Source organism: Melanostigma gelatinosum, assembly GCF_949748355.1.
Source record: "Melanostigma gelatinosum genome assembly, chromosome: 18".
In the NCBI taxonomy this organism is placed as follows: domain Eukaryota; kingdom Metazoa; phylum Chordata; class Actinopteri; order Perciformes; family Zoarcidae; genus Melanostigma; species Melanostigma gelatinosum.
This window is the reverse complement of record NC_136651.1, coordinates 13,421,814-13,438,324: the sequence shown is the minus strand read 5'-3', so window position 1 is coordinate 13,438,324 and position 16,511 is coordinate 13,421,814. Positions and strand designations below refer to the sequence as shown.

The 16,511-nt window shown below is 44.4% G+C and overlaps 3 protein-coding genes across 3 annotated transcripts; 2 read left to right on the top strand and 1 right to left on the bottom strand.

The window, feature by feature from the left end:
* The first annotated feature begins 415 nt into the window (after nucleotides 1-415).
* Nucleotides 416-2,580, top strand: inip (ints3 and nabp interacting protein). The gene is made up of 4 exons (XM_079289558.1): nucleotides 416-724; nucleotides 1,083-1,164; nucleotides 1,311-1,398; nucleotides 2,057-2,580. The coding sequence occupies exons 1-4, from the start codon at nucleotides 700-702 to the stop codon at nucleotides 2,153-2,155; spliced, it is 294 nt and encodes a 97-aa protein (XP_079145684.1). The 5' UTR covers nucleotides 416-699; the 3' UTR covers nucleotides 2,156-2,580.
* A 388-nt stretch (nucleotides 2,581-2,968) lies between these two features.
* Nucleotides 2,969-7,244, bottom strand: kiaa1958 (KIAA1958 ortholog). The gene is made up of 6 exons (XM_079290048.1): nucleotides 7,126-7,244; nucleotides 5,923-6,202; nucleotides 5,233-5,728; nucleotides 4,513-4,686; nucleotides 4,038-4,229; nucleotides 2,969-3,910 (listed from the first exon to the last, which is right to left on the bottom strand). The coding sequence occupies exons 2-6, from the start codon at nucleotides 6,190-6,192 to the stop codon at nucleotides 3,603-3,605; spliced, it is 1,440 nt and encodes a 479-aa protein (XP_079146174.1). The 5' UTR covers nucleotides 6,193-6,202; nucleotides 7,126-7,244; the 3' UTR covers nucleotides 2,969-3,602.
* Nucleotides 7,245-8,537: 1,293 nt separating this feature from the next.
* On the top strand, nucleotides 8,538-16,246 carry LOC306792828 (sorting nexin-18-like). Its single transcript, XM_079290166.1, has 4 exons — nucleotides 8,538-9,714; nucleotides 10,249-10,542; nucleotides 11,245-11,627; nucleotides 14,026-16,246. The coding sequence occupies exons 1-4, from the start codon at nucleotides 8,945-8,947 to the stop codon at nucleotides 14,250-14,252; spliced, it is 1,674 nt and encodes a 557-aa protein (XP_079146292.1). The 5' UTR covers nucleotides 8,538-8,944; the 3' UTR covers nucleotides 14,253-16,246.
* The last annotated feature ends 265 nt before the right edge of the window (nucleotides 16,247-16,511 follow it).

Here is a 16,511-nt window from a genome sequence, read left to right as displayed (position 1 = left end):
ATTGAGAAGATCAGTAAACTGTTGTTGAAACCGCTAACCCTGCCCATTTTTTAACCGAGTGACATCCCACAGCACAACATAAAGTGCAGGAAACATCATGTAAAAAGCAGACAGTATGAATGAAATAATAATAACCTTAAATTTAGATTTGTATATTTTTATTTATTAAACTATTTTTCCCAAAGGCAAGATTTATACTTGAATTCCAATATGCAAGTACTGGACTCTAAATAAAGCGGGGCCTCATATGATGTATTAATTCATTAAAGTTATTTTTAGTTATATATCAATATATATACTTTTATCATGCTTATTTACTAGTATTTTGTGCCGTTTTCGTGATCACCGGAAGTAGAACAGAGTGACACCTCTTAATTTTTTACTACTATCTAACCTCCCTATCTGACAAACCGGTTCTTGGTTTCAAGAAGTAAAATGCGTCTCATCATTCGTACATAAGCAAGAGTTTTATCCAAATTTTTAACTTTCAGTTAACGTTACTGTTACAACAGCAAGTACTGTGTAGTGTATCCAGCTCCAGTTTAAGTGATATCACAAAGGGGGACTTTTATCGTTGTCCGTCATCCACCAGTGCAACATTAGCTGGGTGGAAGGAAACACAAATAAAACGTGATCCATTAGCTAATAATCCTTTCTGTACGTCGTTATTTCGACCTGCCTCTCGCTACCTGAACAGACATGGCTACTAATCCTCCAGGACCAGGTAAATAGTTTGTTTAGGGGACAAACTGTATTAATATTGAGGTCTTTGTCTTTATCGCGCTGTAACTCCAGGGGCGTAGCTACGAATTCTGCCCCCCGGAAACATTTTGCTCTCTCGTTCCCCTTTGAGGAAATATAGCTAGCTTTAATTGTCTTTCAGCTTATATACATTAATTTCCCTTCAACATAAAAGCTGAAAAAAGTATATATGTTTAAAATATATATAATATATTTATTTATTTGTGTTACTCAAAATGTTGCCTGTCTTTAGATGCATAAAGTAATGTTAGCTGATGCATATTGTTCTATCCCTCTCTCTTCCCTTACTGTCTTTGTCTCTTTCTTTTGTCTCCATCTAGCTTTACCAAACAAGGCACGGATGGCGATCCTGGCCGAGCTGGAGAAGGAGAGGAGGCGGCTTTTAAACGCTCCTGGAGCGAGGTAGGGATCCAGCCGTGGAGGGTAACAGGAGTCTCAGTCACAACCTCGGAGAAACATTATGGTGGATCCATATCCATGGTATATATATACATACATCAATATTAAAATTGATTTAAAAATGTTCTCCTCTCCATCTCATCCTGTAGCATCTCGCTGTCCAGACCGAGTCTGAAGGAGTTCAGAGACAACGCAGAACAGCAACACATCGCTGCCCAGCAGAAAGCTGCCCTGCAGGTGCGACAGCCGAACATCTTCATGTAATTTTACACAAGTTTTACATACAGCAACAAGTAGCACAACAAATAAATATGAATAATAGTCATACATATAGTTGTTGAGTAAATATCCAGTTAGGTTTTCATTAAGTCTCGGTGACTTCCTGTGTTTGGTTTCATGATTTTTAAGACAGATTTTGAGAGTTAATTCTGCAGTTTCTGACTGATGCAGGAAGCATTTTTGTAAATCACAAGGACACTCATTTTTGAACACCCATCACTGGATTGAATAGAGGTCTGAAAGTCATTATTCGAGAGAGGAGGAGGGGGGGGGGGGTGTTCAAGGCAACATGAAACATCTCACAGCAGTATAAGGAGGCTTGATAGTCACTGCATGGTTGTTGATGCATCATACCTCAAAGACTGTGATATGCTTTAATGTGGCGTAAAAGTCTCAGAAATCATTGAGCCAAACACAGACACTACAGGGTGGTTAGCTTAGCTTAGCATGAAGACTAGAAATGGGGAAACATCTAGCCTAGCTCTGTCCAACGGCAACAAAAAAATCAAGCGACCAGCACTTCTATTGCGGAAATATTGTTTAGTTAATAACCTTTTAAATTGTGAATTTGGTCAGTGTTAACACAAGCCTTTGCCTAACGTGTCTTCTCTTGCAGCATGCACACACACACTCATCAGGCTTCTTCATCACTCAGGACTCCTCGTTCGGGAACCTCATACTCCCCGTCATTCCACGCCTGGAGCCGGAGTCTTGACCTGTTGACCCGTTGTCTCCCACTTTCCCTCTTTTAAGTCTTTGGATTAACGGACGGTTGTTTTGACGTGTCGTAAACGATCTCAGGGGAGTGTGAATCTGTCATTTTCACATTTTCCAGACCAACAAAGCTGGCTGCTGAATGCGTGAAAGCTTCCGGGGGAAAAAAAAAAAAAGTCGGAAGAAGGTTCCAGACATCCTGTGAAATTGTGCGGCGGATAAAAACAAAAACCACAGAAATACTGTAAATGCTATCCTGCTCTGTTGCCTTTCACCGCACTGATCCATAAAATGCACATTCGGTCAGGGTTTTTACATAAATGGGTTTTTGTCAATATTTGATAATAAAATTGTTGCATTCAATTGTATATATATATATATATATATATATATAGTGAATTTCAGTTTTTATTTTTGCAAGTTTAAAGGGGTTAGAAGCATATGCATGGCTGTGTTCACATTATAGGATTTAAACGTAATCCTGATTTTTTTGTTTTCCCCTCACTTCTAAACTTTGTGTTCACGTCCATGTTTTAAAGTGATCCATGTTCAAAGAGAAGAAAACATTCCTTCATCCATGGGTACTTGGTGTTACCTGAGGAAGGCACCATGTGTTGATACGTGTTGGGGTCTTTAACCCATATTTATTAAAGGCTTTACATTTTCAACCATTCACTTGAGTGCCTAAAATTGGATTTATTTTTATGCCACACCATGCCCATGGACAAAGGTGTTTTTTTTTTTTTTTGTCTGAAACAAAAGAAGACTTGCTTAACTTAATACTCACTGTTTTTAGTGGATTTATTGTAAAACTGTTAGGCAGACCACAAACCAAGAAACATGCATCAAGAACATTCAGTCACTGAACCCTGAATACTTAACAGTCTCCTCATTGATCGAACATCAGAAGTCGAGCCTTTTTAATATAAAGTGGTTGGGCTGACCACCACAGAATAAACCAGTTTCTACAAGCTGGTATCGTTTTCACCTTCTGAGTCTATCTGAGTGTCCTCATGGCAAAATGGAAGGGGCCATTACCACCCCCACACTTTGCACCCCTGGTGCAATTTGGTGTTGCGGCTGGTGTGATCCCATCGCAAGATGGTCTGTAGTTATTTTTTTTCATTTTTCTCAAATGTTGAAACTTGGTAATAAAGCATTCTGAGCTGCAATGACTGCAGTTTTAGGTGACTGTCCCAGAGACTCTAAGAACAAGAGCTCATTCGTTCAACCGTACCCACAGAAGCAGAAATGTAGCCAGAATGTAATGCAGCCACGCAATGATGAGAAGTACACAAGATCGTGAAAATTACAACAACCTTGCGATTTAAATCCTGGAATAAGTGGAGGACCACAGACTCAGATAGTGCAGTGAAATGAAAGCTTCCTTTTCCTACGTAGGCCGACAAGAAGTATGCATTATTTGTAGTCTTCTGATTCGAGGTTCGTCACTTGGACACTATGGGCAGTAGATCGCCTTTTGCCTTCATCGTTTTGATCTTGGCCTTGATGTTGTCATCCATGGCCTGTCGGCAGCGGTGGGCATAATGTGCCAGCGTCTCCTCCTTCTCGTCCCACGGTGCCATGGCATGGAACACCACGGGGGCGGCCAGACTGAGCTCAGCTATGGCCGCCGTACGGGAAATCGTGTTGCGGTCCACGCCAACCCGGTCGAAGGCCACCTTCATGGAAACACTGCAGCGAAACTCCTGGAGGGCCGCCATGTAGCGCGCTATTACGCCCACCACATTTTTCACTGGAGAGGAGAGGGACAGTAAGAGATAGACACATCAGTACATGTGAAAAGCAAATGAATGCCACGTTTAGAATCAACTTTTCATTCTGCTCTGGGGCTGTTCCTCCTTGCTGTGTCGTGTCCTTACTCCTGACGCGGGGGTTTTCCCCGTCCCGGCTCCTCTTGCTCTTCAGGGTCCGGTGGCGGTCCAGAGGGTAAAGCTCCACTTCTTCAAATGAGTCAAACAGTGTCGGGGAATCGGCCCCTGCCACATCGTCACAAGAGGGCATGTGAGAACTTCCCGGTTCCATTGGATTGGAGCAACAAGGCCACCTCTTCTCTGGTATCACAAATAGAAAAAGGACAACTCTGAATTTGGCTAAGATAGAAATAAAAAGTCATACAGCGAAATAAACATTTTAGCTACAGAATTATAGTTAAAATGAATAGTAAAGTATTTTTTCTGTTTTATTTAGTTCACTACCATGGGAGGAACGTTTAATTGCAATTTTGCACGACAGATACGACACAAATAAATGTTATCTCCTTTAAAAGTGCCAACAAACTGTTGAACTGCCATTGAATTCATCAGCAGGTGTTTTTTTTTCGAACCGAACTCTTACCTGGCCGCAGTTTGTCTTGCAGGAAGTCACAGATGAGTTCTGCTTTCTTCGTGAGCTCGTGCTGCAGCAGCTCTTTGTCCTGCTTCAGACCGGAGATGATCTCCGTCATCCGCTGGTTACGGCTGCGCTCTGCACAAAGTAACAGGTGCAGCTCCTCCAGCTCACCCTGCTCCCCTGCAGGTTTACATACAAAGAAACGGCAACAGTCAGAAACAGGAGGTCATACAAGCACACAGAAACTATTTTATACACAGTGTTTTAACAATAATAATATATTCTTGTGTCTTAATTCCGATTAAAGCTGGGGTACGCAGTTTATTTTTGCGTAATTGTGCAAAAAAATGACATGAAAACCTTTCAGCATATTGTATTTCATTTTCTCTCCATCCCTAAAATAGTTTTTTAAAAACCCATAGTTTTGGGTTACTTTGCAGTGTAGGAAGTCGTTACTAATGCTGGAATAGCTATTTCCTGCACGATATAACGGCGTTGAATCACGCTTTCCCTGAAAGGGACGTTTCCTCGCCTCTATTTTTTTGCAGAACAGCCAATAGGAACACCCTCTCTCTGAAATGACCTGTGATTGGCCAACGTCTCCCGACACAGGCTCGATTTTCTGAGCCAAGAGGAGATGCAGGAGTCTAGTTTTTCTTTAGACCACTTGAATACAAATATGCTGAAAGGTAATTATGGAATTCATTGCTCACAACAAAGCTGTACCCGCAGTCTTCTCTGTGGTCTCAGTGGCGGAGCTGCGTCTCTCGGCCTGCTCCGTGGTCCCTGTCGTGCAGCTGCCTCCTCCCAGCAGCTCCATCTCTGGGTCCTCTAATCTCTCACACTTCAGATCCTGCCCATGCAGTGGGTGAGGGCAGGGTGGGAGGGGCTTTTTGGGCAACAGTGTGTGTGTGATTTGAGAGTGTGTGTTTGGTGCCCGACAAGCCCGTGGCACATAGTCCGTCACAGCTAGCCCCGTGCCAGCTGTGTTTGCAGCAGTGTCATGATCCTCGGCCGAGGTGGCTTCTTGCTTGACCTTCTTCCTGGTTGCTGCTCTTCCTGGTGCCCCGCCTCTTTTCCTGGACGGGCGGGGCTCGTAGGCGCCGTCTTCGTCTGTGGCCGACGAATCACACCCAGCAATGTCAAACAGCCGGCTGCTGAACTCCTCCCCGTCTGATGCTGCTTCGCTATGGCAGAGGTCACACGACGCCCTCGCTGTCACCTGGAATGTAATAAAGAGAGAATAGATGAGAACTTAAAAGGCAAAGGTGACATTTGTGACATTTGTGGCTATGAGCTTCATCCCTGTTGTTAACATTGTATGAATTGTGGATTTCAATACAGCAATCTATACAGTTGAACATTTGCACCATTGACACTACATTTGACTATATTGACCTAAAATCTCTGCGTTACCTTATTGGACCGGCGCCCTCCGACAAACCTTTCCTGGCCTTGGCCGGTATTTGTTGAGCCTGAACAGAGCCTCTCGCTGCTGTGGCCCCCGAGGGGCCAGTGGTACGAGTGTCCAGCGGCACAACCCCACACGGCGACAGGGACACTGCCTCCATGGAGACCGGGTTCCGTTGTCAGGCTGGGGATGAGGTTGCAGATGGTCCCGTGGCTGTGAGCCCAGCGGACCAGTTTACACAGACTGTCTGAGGTGGTCTGCACCGGGTCGGACATTATATAAAACCTGGAGAAGGGAAGAGAGGAAAGTGTCTAGTGTGTAGTTGTTAAGGCTGACAAAAGTGAAATCACTTCATCAAGGTTTACTATTTTGATGCCAAACGAAAGCTTATTTATATCATGAAGGAATTCAGATTTGTGATTCAACTGACTCACTTTTTTCTATTATACCAGAAACACTTCAGTTTGTTCACCATCTTTAATTTCCAGCACCACTAAAATGTAAAGGAGTGTGCAGCCTCTCACAATCCAGCTGATCCTTAAGAAACTTTCCATAATTGTTTTATGACTTCATGTCCAACCAACAGATCAAAATACACTTCCTTGCACATCCTTTCTATATCAAAATACACTCTCCACTTTTATAATATACTTGCACTGTGTTCATGGTTTATTGTTGTGCACCATTCAACCAGGTCGAATTCCTTGTATGTGTAACGGTTCGGTTCTGATTCTGATTCTGAACGAGATTGAGGTAACCGTCGTATCATATGATAAAGAAAAGCATCATATTCCTATATTTGGGAGGCTTGGCATTTGGCAAAACAACTAAACTGATTATTCGATTGTGAAAAGGAGTTCATTTTGGTCGGTACATTTTCTGTCAAAATTGCTTATTTAAATTGTAAATTATTACAACTTTATAATAAATCAGCAACATCTAATTGACAAAGTAAAAAAAAAAGAATGGTGCCAAAGAATTATAATGCAAGAGAGCCAACCTCTCTATAGGCTACAGTTCGCACTCACAAAACAATAACACAACTTTTACGTTGAGCTGAAACTATACGACCAGAGCAACATCGGGGACAGACGGACATCTTGTGGATCACCAGACTGCCTTTATGTCTACCACATCTGTCTGCAGGCGAACCACAATTACCAGGCACAAGAACAAAGCGACAGATCATTAACATGTCTTATATTTACCTTTTTAATACTATAAATGAAAACACTCCGGCTCATCACAGCGTCCTCATGTATTCCGCACCTGTCGGGCCACTTCAACGAGGCGACTATCAATTATGTAACGACGCAAATGATGTTTTGATGAATTATCATGAATGTCAGATGTGCAGCGTTTGTTTAATTGTTGCCGTCTTTGTCTGGAAGCAAAGACTGTATGACCAGAATCCAAAGGGAAAGTGGCTTTACTGCCACCTGATGCTCAGGAGGAGGAACTGCTGTCTCCTCTCACTGTCTGATCACACTGAACTCTAGTGGCCTGCTGGGTCAACGCACACTACTGAATTATTATATTATATTGTATTGTATTGTATTGTATTGTACTGTATTGTATTATCTTATATCATATAATATTATATTATATCATATTATATAACATTATATAATAAAATATTATATAATATTATACAGTTTGGCATATATCCTGCATATATTTTGGAGCAAAAGAGTAATAAAATGCAATAGTAATTTAAAAAAAAGTGGCACAAATATACAGTAGTTGCACGCGTTAAGGCCTAGTGTTGTTTGTTAATTCATAGTTGCATTAGGATCACATTCCCTCCAAAAGTCGTTTTGTATATTGTAAATGAATTTGATGGTTTGTCTTCACTGTGCAGAACGAGTTTGTTGCTGTTGTTCGAAAATCAATCTGTGAAGGGAGACCTTTTCATAGATTCTGTGTTTTTCGATAAGGGGTAGGAGCAGATGTGCTTTTCAGATGTGTAATTAGTTCATTGAAATGTCGACAGAGAAAAAAACATAATTGAGACAAAAAAAAAGCAAATAACGAACCTGAGGATTTCCACTTTACTGGGGAGATGTGATGCAGAAGGAAAACAATGTAAATACAAACATTGGCCAATTTGTCATTGACTGGGAACCTAATTGCGGTCAAATAAAAGTGTTTTCTTTATTCAAGTTACATTTAACAATAATAAACGACGTAATATGTGCACCTGCATAATTTAGCCCATTCTGTGTTTTATATATATATATATATATATATATATATATATATATATATATATATATATATATATATATATATATATATATATATATGTATATATATATATATATATATATATATATATATATATATATATATATATATATATAAGTTATGTACGTTTTTGTGAACTCGTGAGAGGATTGTTTAATATTCAAATATTGAATAAAAGCCTATAATTGGGATATGGCTACATAACAGGAGGCGACATTCATATGACGGAGCTTTTAAAATGACGTTGCGTGGGTTTTGATTCCATGTATGAATTCAGTGACTTGACTGAACTTGCTGCTGGCTCCACCCTCCGTTAGTCAGCCAGTCTGCTGCCTTTAACCGACCAAAAGTTTTCCCCGGCTCTTATCTGGAGGAAGAAAAGCAGCCACACAGCCGTCGCAACTTCGTCAACTTTAAACTCTCAACGGCAACTTCCTTTTCGGAGAGAAAAAGATCCTGTTGACAGGTTTCCTCTGTGTTTTCCGCCGTGGATTAAGTGCTGCATGGAAACAAATGATATTTGAGAGGAGCGGAGAGAGGTGTGTGTGTCGGGTACGAGCCCGTGTGTTTCTCTGCTTGTTGTTTTATGCACGGCTCTCTGATACAAGCCTGTTTGATTTTGACGAAAGTGGGGAAAAAAAATAGTCCCAATTGTTGCTGCCGCTGCGTGATCTAAATCTGTAAATATCTGGGATTTTTAAAAGACCCGGGGGGGGGGGAGAAAAAAAAGAAGAAAACTTCTTGATACAACAAAAACACAAATAATAATTGTAAATAATTATGGCGTTAAAGGCCAAAGTGTTGTACGACTTCTGCTCTGAAAACCCAGGGGAGATCTCCATAACAGAGAATGAGCTGGTGACTCTGTTCAGCGAGGAGGAGCTGGATGGCTGGCTGGAGGGGGAGAACAGCAGGGGGGAGGCTGGCCTCTTCCCCGCCTCCTATGTGGAGATCCTCAGGGACCACATCACCTCCAACGCCAACAACAACGGCCTGTCCTCGCCCAAAATCAAAGCCCTGACGCCCACCCACACCTCCTGCGCGCCCTCGGACACCCAGTCTCAGAGAGGACTCGGGGCTGGCAGCGGCGGTAGCGGCGGAGGCAGCTTCCACACCAGCCAGGGCAGCGACGACGACTGGGACGACGACTGGGACGACAGCTCTCCGGCGGCCGACGCGTCTCAGGGTCTCGGCAGATCGCCCCCCTTGTACCCGGTGACCAGCTCCTTGCCCGGGCGGCGCCAGAGCACCCAGCAGCAGCAGCAGCAGGCCAAGAGCTCGGCAACGGTGGGGAGGAACCTCAACAGGTTCTCCACCTTTGTCAAGTCCGGCGGGGAGGCCTTCCTGCTCGGTGAGGCCTCTGCTTTCGTGAAGGACGGGGACAGGATCTGCGTGGTGATGGGGAAGCACGGACCGGAGTGGCAGGAGGACCCGTATCCGTTCACGTGCACCATCGACGACCCTACCAAGCAGACCAAGTTCAAAGGCATGAAGAGCTACATGTCCTACGGCCTGACCCCGACGCACACCAACGTACAGGTCAACCGCAGGTACGGGCTGGCTTCCTGCTTCTCTCGCTCCTCCTCTTCCCTCTCTGGGGGTTTCCAAACTTATTTCTTCCACCGGATCCCCCGGCCCCCCCATACACTTAAAAATGAATGTTTCTGTGGCTTTTCCCGTGGCCACAGTTGTTGCCACAAAATTGCAAAAACAGCTTCGACTGTGGCCTTTTGCCCTCTGGAATCCTCAGGAATCTCCTCTTTCCTTTCTGAGATTCCCTCTGCACCTTTTACATTGTTCCCCTGTCAGTAGGTCTGTCATTACGAGCCAACACTCTTACATTTCAGTTTCCACATGGTCCTGACTCCTGCCGGTTGGGGAAAAAAAGTCCTTACAGGTGCTCTTTTGGCATCCTTCCTTCTTCTTCACTCCTTCTGACTACATTTTCCTGCCGTCGACCTCACTTCCGTATATCTCCCTCGCTCCCTATTGACCAAACCTTCTCCCTCCCTTCCCATCCACTCGAAATATCCCCATGCATGCATCCTCCCATACCTGTCTCTCGTTTTCCATCCTCCCCGCAGGTACAAGCACTTTGACTGGCTGTACGCTCGGCTTGTGGAGCGTTTCCCGGTCATCTCAGTCCCACACCTGCCAGAGAAGCAGGCCACGGGCCGCTTCGAGGAGGACTTCATCTCCAAGCGGAGGAAGGGACTGATCTGGTGGATGAACCACATGACCAGCCACCCGGTGCTGGCGCGCTGCGACGTTTTCCAGCATTTCCTGACGTGCGGGGCGGATGAGAAGGCCTGGAAACAGGGCAAGAGGAAGGCAGAGAGGGACCAGCTGGTTGGGTCCAATTTCTTCCTCACGATCAGGTAGGAGGCCGGGTTACGAGCTGCTCTTTGTTTTCATTACAAGCTCATAAAAAGCATCGAGCACTCGACTGGAAAGCCTGTGATTTGTTTGACGTTGAAATAAACTGATGGCAGGCCTTGGCAGTCTGAGAACAAGGGGCTTCATTCTAGGGTAACCATTTTCCAACAGCATTCCACAATCATACGAAATCCATTGTTGAAGGGGCGTAGAGACCCAATATCTACACCAATAAGAGCAGGAAATAGACCACAATGCAATGCTGCTGCGACACAGATCAGGTTTTCAATAAGGCCCACGGACCATGGCCTTCTTTACTTGATAGTAAAGGTAGGTTGAGGGAAAGGAAGGTACACCAAAACCATAAATTACAGCAAGTTACAGCTACAAACTGCTAATTACTGGTGGGCAGGTGGTGGACAAAATAACAGGAACTGTTGGGGAAATTTATAACTTTATGTTTGTTCATAGTGTGTCAATGAGATAGGAATCCATTTTTAGGTGCTGGGATAGGTGCTGTTATCAGTTCTCCTTGTGTTAACTCGGCTGTAACGATAAGCTTTCATCTTCAGGGGGTGCCTGATAGTGAGGACGAGATAAGTAGAACACAGGAATACTAAACAAAGATGATGTAATGCTTCAATAAAAGCAGAATGAAACCACAAGGTCAAAAAATGGCCGTGACTTGTCCCGCTTGTCTTCAGCATGCCTGCTGTCCCGCTGGACCTCCAGGAAGTCGAGAGCAAGATCGAGGGCTTCAAGACCTTCACCAAGAGGATGGACGAGAACATCGTGGTCGTGAACACCACCATCAGCGAGTTCGCTCGCAAGCAGATGACCGGCTTCAAGAAGGAGTACCAGAAAGTCGGACAGTCCTTCGCACTCCTCGGGCAGGCGTTCGAGCTGGACCAGCAGGCCTACTCGGCGGGCCTGAACGGAGCCATCGCCTACACCGGCGAGGCCTATGAGGCAGTGGGAGAGTATTTCGCTGAGCAGCCGCGCCACGACCTGGCTCCCATTTCCGACCTGCTGGACCTCTACAGGGGACACCTGGCCAATTTCCCCGACATCATCCACGTGCAGAAGGGTGAGAACGTGTTTGTGTGTGTTCATGTGAACACTAAGCTCATTTGCATACAAGTCATTTATATTGAAAGTGTGGGCCTTTTCCCTTTTCTATCGTAGAGTCTGAGCACTTTAACACGCCTACGTTGCCACTCAGTCTTTTTAAGTGGAATGTAAATGCCAAACATGTCTGGGGGGGAAAGGAAATTGTGCAGAAGTATGTGAAAGGGGTTACTGACAAAAAGTGCCTCCTAACATACTTGCAATAAATTAAACAGATGCGTGGCTGAGCTCACTTCTCTTTACAGCGAGGTCAGAGGTCAGGTCTTAGCTTGAAATGGAGCTGGTGGGGACCGAGTGGTCAGGACTCTCGCTCATGGATGCCTCTGCAGGGCGGAGAGTTTCAAACCAGGCAGGATTCATTACAGCACGAGGCCTCTCGCTCTCAGCTTCCATGCAACCGGCTGTATCACCTCTTCTGAAACAAAATACTCAGAGATTTGTTTACTTTTACTTGGATGGCAGAATAATTTACAAGGTTTTCCAAAAGCAATCCAGCCTGCAGCCTGCCCATGTATTAATCATGTCAATACAAAGGCAGATAACACACAAGAGAGCTGGATTCTGACTGTTTCAACATCTGTTTTCATTTACTGAATCGTCTATCTGGGTTGAAAACTGAAACCTGTAGCCGGTCCTTTGTAACACTCTGGTACTGTGAGAGCCTGTACTCGCAGGAAAACGCATAACAACACACACACACACACACACACACACACACACACACACACACACACACACGTGTACAAAGGACTCGCAGAGGAGTTAGCTTGTTAGTTCCCCGCAGGTTGGGAGGAGGGAGCTGCTACTGGCACGCAAAGTCCTGACGTCTGCCAGTCCTGACGTCTGTAACTAGCAGTGCCTGCAGTAAAACAAGTCTGATTCATGGTAAGAAGAGGAACAGAAGTCTTTCTTTCTGCTTTATTCATTTATTTATTTATTTTTAAATGCAAGATTGTGAGCTATACACAGGGAGTCATTGACTCAGAGTCCAGCCTGTGTGTTTATCTCTCATGCACTCTGAGTAATCCACCAGTGCTGACGTTTTTTTGTCTGCTCAGCGACACTCGTGAACACATTGCAAAGTCTGCACTTCTGCCATAGTTGTGAAATAACCACCTTCAACAAAAGAGGGCTGGTTTGGTCAAAGTTTCCACAACAGTCAATTTAGCTGCCGGGCTCTTAAGGCGGACAGCTTTGTCGACCTAAATGCGGCCATACGGTATCATCCGACGTCGTCGGTTCTGTCCGTGAGGTCCAAAAGGATACATCTGATTTAAATGAGCGCAGAGATTCTTGGGCCTCTTGTCCTGTGTTGCCCTGGGACTGCAGGAATGCAACATGGAGCAGTCTCATGATTAGTTTCCCCTCCTCCTCTTTTCTTCTCCCTCCTTTCCTCCTTCCTCCCAGTGATACAGCGAGTTAACGAGGAGGAGGCAGACGAAGACGAAGAAGAGGGGGTGTGTGTGTGTATGCGAGTGTGTCTGTGCGAGAGGGTGGGGGGGGGGGGGGGCAGATAGTTTAGTTACAGAGCTGAACAAGTTTCCCACCAGCCAACAGCACAAGAGTTCAGATTACAGCTCCGTAATCGCCTCAGTAGCGATGAGAGCAAAGTCCAAGTTAATTTCAGTTCGTTAGCGCACTTGAGCAGGTATGGTGTGTGATTTTTGGCGTACGAGACAGAGAGAGATCTGGAAAGAGAGGACAACGAGGTCAGGAATGAGAGCCGTGCCGGCCTACAATCTAGCTCATAATTTCCTCTACATGCTGCCGTGTGAGAGCCTTACTCTTGAGTTCCTCTTCATCCTTTTCTGTCATGGATCCAAACTCGGCTGCTTCCCCTCGTCACACTAAATGGTACATTCTGAGTCACGACTGGGCGTTGGGTAACTTCAAGGATCCTGGAAAAAAGTGTGCAATAACCAGCGTCTTCCTGTAGTATGAAGAAAATGTCGTGTGAGGAATGTGCCTGCCTTTCTCCCTTTGTCGTCTTTTTTTAAATAGACGTTGTGCTAGCTTTGTCCTGATGTTACATCCTGGCTAGCTGCCATCCCATTAGCTTCTCTCACTCAATGTAATAGAGGGTTAAAAAATGTTCCCTCCATTTACTGGACATATTCTAAGATACAGATCAGTATTGAAAACAAAAGGCTTTCCAACTTCTTTGCTGTATGATCTCTGCTGTCAAAAACAATCTCGCCTCAGGCCCCCGATCAGACAGATTAATTGCATGGATTTACTTTGAGCTCCAGCTTTTAGTTTGGCTCGATGCTTTGTACAACCTGCCACACTTTCTCAGTCGTCTCCCTCTCTTTTCCCTCCACCACCTTTTTTTGTTTTGTTTGTTTTTTCTCTCCCAGGTGCGCTGACCAAGGTCAAAGACTGTCCAAAGCAGGAAGGCGAGCTCCACGACCGCTGCAACATCATCTCCTGCGCCACGCTCGCAGAGATCCAGCACTTCCACCGCACGCGCGTACGGGACTTCCGCTCCCAGATGCAGCACCACCTCCGCGAGCAGATCGTCTTCTTCCAGAAGATCACTGCCAAGCTGGAGGACGCGCTTCAAAAATATGACGATGACCAGTAGGAAGAGATGGGGAGGGAACAGAGGAGTTGGACTTCAAAGAGGGGGGAGGGGGGGGACTAAGCTTGAAGAGAAGACCAGACAGGGATGATTGATGTGCTTTTCCTCCTACATTAATGGAGAACATCTTACGGCCCTTTTGAGAAAGATGCGTTTCTGATGTGGTGAATCCTGGGCCTGGTACAAGCATTAGAAGAAATATACCACTCTTTTTTAAACAAATATAGCCCACTGGACTGTGGAGAGAGACAACTTCTTGGATTAATCTTGACGGCCGTGATGAATGTACCAGTAACAGGGATTTTTGCGGACGCTCCAGGCACATCTTGCAACTCAGCGGGACTGCGACAGATATTAAAAACAGCTGCTCTCAATGTGACCGGGCTGCCTCTCAATTCCCGGGTTCGTGGTCACGTGATCTGTCCACGCCTCTACATTCTGCCTCACCACTTCATGGAAACCTTCTGTTCTGGAACACAGTGAACCAACAGCAACACAGGCATGAAACTCCCCGACTCACTTCGACGGGATGTTGAAGATTGAAAGACAGGACTTTCGTGAATTTAGCTTTTTCTGTTTTCTCTATGCGTCTGTTTTTACTTGAATGACCTGTTCAGTATTGTTTTGATGGGCCATGACAGCATGCAAGTGTTTGTTTGTGGATATGGAAAGAGGACACGTGGGTGTAATCTCCTCTGATGAATGAGTTTAGTCGTTGGATTTCATTACAGCTTGAAATTTGGCCGACTTCTGACGTCTAACATCCGTCACAACTCGGAAGCTGTCACTTCTTTTGCGATATTATAATTTGAATATCTGTGTTGTTAGTTCATGTCTTGCCGGACTTAAAACCATAACTGATCTTCGAGCGATTTAAAATGTATTTGACAGACGATCTTCTTGTTTTGGGAAGTAGCTCCACAGCTCTGTTTCTTTGTGTTCCTGCAGTAGTTTAGTGATTAAAACCCCCAAGTCCACATCTGTCTTTCTGCTCTCCCTCAATCAGGGGAGCTCAGAGGTCAGGCTCAGGGTACAGAAACTTCAACGTGATGGATGCTTCCTGCTCGTCCAGTTTAAAGCCACCACGTGTCGCCTTTTTTCTGTGATTCTAGCATATTTCAAATTATTTCAAAGGGTATCGTCTTTTTTTTATTGTTAAAAAAAAAGGTTTTAAGACAATCTTATTGCAAGTCCATGTGTTTCCTTTCCCCATTCTGTGTTTTGTGGTACTACCACTTGAGCGCGCCAAAGTTGGACATTTTCATATTCTACATAGTAACTTCAGTAACGGTTGCTCTTCTAAGAATGCTAACCTGCGACTCTAAAACATTCTTGTCAAACCTGGTCACCAAAGTAAGCACACAGTACTGTTTGTTGTAGGTCCCCGAATCGATCACAGGGTTAGACACCGAGAGGGAAGTTTAGGATCTGGTGAAGACAATCAATGTCAATTGACCATGCAGTAGATCACTGAGATAACCAAATGAATGCATTACAATGGTTTACTGTATGTCGGGCTGTCAATTATATGCTCACATGGAGTATTTATTGTAAAGGTTGTACTTCACGTTCCTCCCCTTGGATTTGTTACTTCACATGGTTTATAATAGGATACACCACCAGGTAGGTTGTTAACAGTGTTCTTCACAAGCACGTAATTCACTACAATGAGATTGTTCCTTAACACTGTTAATGTAACAGTATTCCAGTAAATAAATGAAAGTCAAATTTATGTCAATCATATATTTGTAGTTTCACTAGACCCGTTCTGTGTCTTTCAAGTAGTGTTTTCATGAATACTTACTTCAGGATATATATATATATATATATCACCTTTTTTCCTACGCAAAACACCTGCTCCATCATTTTAGATTAGTTAGTTTGTCTAGTGTGAAACAAATCTTCATTCTGTGTGTTTTTAGAGCAAAGAGAAGCTTGTTGTCACTATTGTTTCCCCGTGGAGACAGCAGCAGTCAAGCCGCTGATATGTGACACCAGAGTTCACAGACTGCAGGTCAGGTTACTGCAGTTGCAGGCTCTTCATTATTTAGACCTGCCTCTTTCTCTCCCCGTTTTCATTTTCTTATTTACTGGTTTCACTAATCATTTCAAAATCTTGGTTATCCTGAGCCAGGGGGAACATGGGGGGGGGGACATGGGGGGGGGGGGGATCATAAACTCAAAGACTCAAGTTTTGTTCTCCATTGACTGTTCATTGCATGTATGCGTTTGAGATTAACACACAGAAGTCTTTAAGAAATC